General features: G+C 36.4%; 1 protein-coding gene across 1 annotated transcript; it reads left to right on the plus strand.

Annotated features, from left to right (window-relative positions):
• The first annotated feature begins 1,341 nt into the window (after positions 1-1,341).
• LOC145014600 (receptor-like protein 7) lies at positions 1,342-5,190 on the plus strand. Its single transcript, XM_078973012.1, has one exon. It carries the CDS (start codon positions 1,641-1,643, stop codon positions 5,034-5,036), a length of 3,396 nt encoding a protein of 1,131 aa, XP_078829138.1. The 5' UTR covers positions 1,342-1,640; the 3' UTR covers positions 5,037-5,190.
• Positions 5,191-6,008: the final 818 nt, after the last annotated feature.

A 6,008-nucleotide genomic window follows, 5' to 3' on the forward strand; every position in this document is an offset into this window, starting at 1 on the left:
AAAAAATATTTCCATAAACTTCAAACACAAGTTCATAACAATCTTCAAACTAACTAGTTATCCAAGGATTAAAACAACATAAACCAAAGATAAACTTGGTGTAACATGGCCAAGATTAAGAAAAAGTAAATTAGTTTAGAAATACCCAACATAATCCAAGATGAAAAATAAGATGAAAATCCAGTGTTTTTCAAGCCTTCAAACTATCAAAAAAGCTCTAGAGAATCCTTTCAAATTTGATCTCCAAGATGTGTAAAAGAACCCACCAACCTTCTTCAAATAGCTGCTAAACATGAATGGATAAAATTGCCCTGTTGCGTTCCATGCGGGTCGCACAACTCCACGAGTAAATTCCATGTAGGCCGCATGACTTTCCTCCATGTGGTTTTTGGGCTTTTTTCAGCAATTAGGCTTTGGCACTTGTCTTTTGGCCCAACTCTTCTTCATCCGATTGTAGGCTCATGATTCTTCTAAATTGCTCTAAAGTTAGCCAAATTCACTTTTTTAATCATCCAAAGCTTGAATACTTGCTTGATCACTCAAATTCATAAACCCAAATATTATTTCCATCTTCTTTAAGTCTAAAGCCCATAATCCAATTCTTCATAAATCAAGTAGCCCAATTTTTTTTTCAAGTTTCTATTCACCAACTAACCTATTTTTCATCATCTTCAAAGTCACGGATCTTCAAATAAACACAAAGACTAGAAAATACCCGAAATATATATAAAAGAATAAAAAAAATATACATGGAGATTAACTAAAAACAAAATATATTAAAGTAAATATATAAAATACACCTCCTATAACTTAAAAATCAACATATAAACATGAATTGTATTCCATAATAAATGTTTTATTCTATTTTTGGATTTCTTAGATTGAGTTGTGCTATAAATATTTCTTCACTCACATTCAATATCACATCATGAAGGTACACAAACACGATTACACTCATATTTAGGGGTACATAATATGAAAATGGGTGTACTTTGTATAAAAAATGATCTACTAAAAATATATTTAAAAAAAATATAAAACAAGGCATCTTGTCATATTATGCATATTATTATATATATTTTTTATTATATATACTACACCTATTATATTATTTATCTGTTTTGTTATGGTATGTCCTCATTTGATTTGGAATATCCAAATATGTATTTAATAAACTTTGAATTAATTTTATATGTTAGACGTTACTGTTCTCGCCTTTGATTTGATCATTAATTTGTTTTTCAAATTAAAATAATTAATATTTAATATATGGGGAATAAATAAAAGGAGGGGTGTTTTTTTAACGTAATAAAAGTCTTGGAGTGGGTTGCCACTTGCCAGCAAAAACACAAACGTACGCATCACCAACGCCACAAGTCAAAACAAACGGCTCACTGATTATTCAACAACTCTCGTGTTCATAGATTCATTGTAGTCAACGCAAAGACCTGGTAAGCCAATTGAATTAGGTCGAACCCAATTCCGATTTTCAACCTTCTTTACTGCAAAGAAAATTCAGGTTCAAACCCACAGAAGGGGAAAAAAGGTATTCTTGTTTCGTTGTTTCAGTTGATGGGTTTTAATTATAGAGCCTCCGAAGTGTATGCGCGTCATTTGGATGTCTTGAACTCTACTTTCCAATGAGAAATCACCTCTGTTTTCAGATTTTCTTCATACAGTTTTACTTAATTTTATTTGGTGTTTCTTGTATATGTCAAATCGAGCAGCAATCGATTTTGATCCGGTTGAAGAACGAATTACAGTTCAATTCTTCGTTGTCATCAAAATTAGTGTCTTGGGAGCCAAATGCAGCAGATTGCTGCACCTGGATAGGTGTTAATTGCAGCATTGGGGGTCAGGTTATCGGTCTAGATTTAAGCAACGAAACGATATCTGGTGGTATTGATGATTCTAGTTCTCTCTTCCGTTTAGAGAGTCTTGAGACGCTGAATCTGGCTGGAAATAACTTCAATTCCACACCGATTCCTTCAGGATTTGGCAGTTTGACTAGCTTAAGGAATTTAAACCTGTCAAATTCGTGGTTTTCAGGCCAGATTCCTGGAGAATTGTCGCATCTGACAAAGCTTCAAGTTCTTGATCTGTCTTCTCTTTTCTCCTTTCGGTCACTGAAACTTGAGAGCCCCAATCTAGCGATGCTTATCAAAAACCTCACACAGCTTAAAGTTCTTTATCTGGATAGTGTGAACATATCGGCACAAAAATCAGATTGGTGCCAGGCTTTATCCTCTTCTTTGCTTGATTTGGAGGTTTTGAGTTTGTCAACTTGTCAACTTTCAGGCCCTTTAGATGACTCCCTTGGGAACCTACACTCACTTTCTGTAATTCGTCTGGCTCAGAACAATCTTAGCACTCCAATTCCAGATTTCTTTGGGAATTTCAGAAATCTGACTACTCTGCATCTTGGTAATTGTAATCTGCTTGGAACATTTCCCTCGAATGTACTCCAGTTGCAAAATTTACAGATTCTGGATTTATCTGTCAATAGGAATCTTCATGGTTCCTTATCAGATTTTCCTGTGAATGGATCTCTTAAAAGTTTAGTGCTCAGCAACACAAACCTTTCTGGGGCAATACCGGAATCTATCGGGAATCTTAAGAGCTTATCCCGGATTGAGCTTCCAAATAACAATTTCAGTGGAAGAATTCCCAAGTCAATGGAAAACCTCACCCAATTGACTTACCTTGACTTGTCCTCAAACAAGTTAACTGGCCAAATCCCATCCTTTCAGCTGTGCAAAAATCTTACCCACATTGACCTCTCACGAAACAGTTTATCGAGTATCATCCCTTCTGCTCATTTCCAGGATCTTCAAAATCTTGTGTTATTTAATCTAAGGTTCAATACCTTCAATGGAAGCATACCTTCATCTCTGTTCAATCTGCAGCAATTGCAAAAGATACAGCTTTCCAACAACAATTTTGATGGTGTACTTACTGATTTTTCTAATCCATCAGCATCTTTATTGGACACTCTTGATTTAAGCAGTAACAAGTTGAAAGGACAAATTCCCAAGTCCTTCTTCCAACTTAGAAGGCTTAATATCCTCTTGCTATCGTCAAACAACCTCAATGGCACGATTTATACAAAAGATTTCCAGGGCCTAAGCAACCTAACAACCCTTGATCTTTCCTTCAACAACTTGTCGATTATCACAAGCCCAATCCCCTTGCTTAATCTTCCAAAGTTTTTCTCATTAAAGTTGGCTTCATGCAATCTTCATAAGTTCCCTAAACTACAAAACCAATCAAGATTGATAAATCTAGACCTTTCAGACAACAAAATTGATGAAGAAATACCAAACTGGATCTGGCAAGTTGGCAATGGAAGCCTTTCATATCTGAACCTTTCTCGTAACCAGTTAGCTTCCCTCCAAGAGCCCTATTTTCTGCCCGATCTTGCTGTCCTCGACCTGCATTCCAATCGCCTCCACGGGGCGATTCCAATTCCACCACAAATTGCGACCTTCATTGATTACTCCAACAATCGTTTCAATTCCTCACTCCCTGAAACCATTGGGGTAAACCTCACTTTTGCGTATTTCTTTTCGGTTTCTAACAATTCACTCTCTGGGGAGATTCCCGAATCCATCTGCAACGCTACCTACCTCAAGGTTCTTGATTTGTCAAACAACAATTTAACTGGAAGTATACCACAGTGTTTGATCGAATCTGGTGGTGGCAGTATTGGGGTGCTCAACTTGGGAAGCAATAGTCTCAGTGGAAGAATCGAGGGAATATTCCCAAGCACATGTGGCCTAAACACTTTAGACCTTCATGGAAACCATTTGGAAGGAGAGATCCCAAGATCTCTTGTCAATTGCAGCATGCTAGAAGTCTTAAACCTTGGGAACAACAAGATGAACGACACTTATCCTTGCTCTTTGCGTAACATTACAAGTTTGCGTGTCCTTGTTCTGAGATCCAACAGCTTCCATGGGTCTGTGCTTTGTAGGGATCAACAACACAACAAATGGTCAAATCTTCAGATTGTGGACATAGCTCACAATGAATTCAATGGCTCTGTCCCTACAACTTGTTTCTGGCAATGGGAAGCAATGACAATTAATGATGATGGTGAACAATGGAGCAACAAGCACCTTACTTTCCCGGTGTTACAGCTCAATAACTTGTACTATCAGGATACTGTCACAGTCACTGTCAAAGGACTTGAGTTGGAGCTTGTGAAAATCCTGACAATCTTCACATCCATTGATATCTCCAGCAACCGTTTTTCAGGAGAAATACCAGACACAATTGGGAGACTCACTGCTCTGTATATGCTCAACATATCACATAACGACTTCACAGGCTCTATCCCACCATCTATCGGGAATTTGAGTCAGCTTGAATCATTGGACATGTCATCAAACAATCTAACTGGAAAGATCCCATCAGAGCTCACCGATCTTCCATTCCTTTCTGTTCTTAATCTATCATACAATCAATTGGAAGGAAGAATCCCAACAGGCTCCCAGTTTCAGACCTTCCAAAACACATCATACAAAGGAAATATAGGATTATGTGGGTCTCCATTGAACAAAATATGCTCCACTTCAGATGTAATCAAACCAAAGCACACAACAACAATTTTTGGAGATTCTAATGGATATGATTGGCAGTTTATATTCACTGGAGTGGGATTTGGGGCAAGTGCAGCCATTGTTGTAGGGCCTCTTGTGTTGTCTAAGCAAGGGAGAAACTTCTGGGACAAGTACACAAACAAGATTGTGGAGATTATCTGTCTGGTTTTGGGTATCCATTATGCAGCTTATGGGTTATTCAACCATGATGAAAATGAGACACAAGACATGGATGAAAGCTCAGATGAAGATGAATTTCTGTCAGAAGTTGATCAGTCTAAAGGAAGGTATTGTGTGTTTTGTACCAAACTTGATTTTTCTAGGAGACAAGCCATTCATGATACAAAATGCACTTGCTTCGACCAAACACCAACATTGTCTACCTCAGTGTCCACTTCTTCATGGGAAGTAGAGTCTTCGTTTACCAAATTGTGAGTTTTGATATCTAAATATCTTTCTTTTGATCTCCTTCAGATTTTTCATATGTACATAGATACAGAATGTGAATTCTAGATGTAGGAGAATGGAGAAGAATACAATTGTTTCTATAATTATTACCTTCATAAGCTTCACAACATGGTTTGTGTAACACCTCATTTTTTCATAACAAGGTTTATGAACAATGATTCTTGAAAACTCCCAAGGGCGATTGGAAATTACTTAATACAATGGAAATAATAAACGGTGTATTGCATAGTTACATAGTCAACATAGTGTCGTGTTTTTTACACCTAAAATGTCTATTAAAGTCTTGTCATAACCAAACCTGTTAAGAGCATCTATAATAGGAGAGCTTTATTTACAAAGCTTTTTGATGTCATTTCATTGACATATCACCAACCCAAAAAGCTTAACTAATACCCACAACATGAGAGCTTTTGCATAATCCATATGTGACTCATCAAAATTATTTATACTATTTTATGCCTTTTTGTATTAATTGGCTAATTACAATTGGTTGAATATATATATGGGCCCACAATAATGGTAAAAAAAAAAAAGCTCAATGAAAAGCTTGTAATTAATTAACAGGTTTTCTTGAAAAAACTTGGAGTGAAAAAAGTCCTCAAAGTAGGAAGAGAGCTTTTTCAAAAAGAAAAGGCTCTATTGTTGATGCACTAAGCAGAGCATCAACCACCCTTATATGATAAGTAAGCACATCAAAATAAGGCTTATGATTCACCAAAAAAATGTTGTGTGCTTTGACAACAAGAGTTTCAAAGATCATATGTTATTACAACATTACATAAGCATATTAACCACATTGTAAATTACAACAACATTAGTGCTAACAACTTACTAAACTTTTGTGAGCACATCTCAGCAAATTGTGGCCGTAAAAGTGGGAATAGTAGCTTCCTGAACCTCTACGATTAGCGTTGTAAATGACTAAAAGTTTTATGTGTG

Source organism: Lactuca saligna, chromosome 9, assembly GCF_052625555.1.
Source record: "Lactuca saligna cultivar CGN05327 chromosome 9, ASM5262555v1, whole genome shotgun sequence".
NCBI lineage: Eukaryota > Viridiplantae > Streptophyta > Magnoliopsida > Asterales > Asteraceae > Lactuca > Lactuca saligna.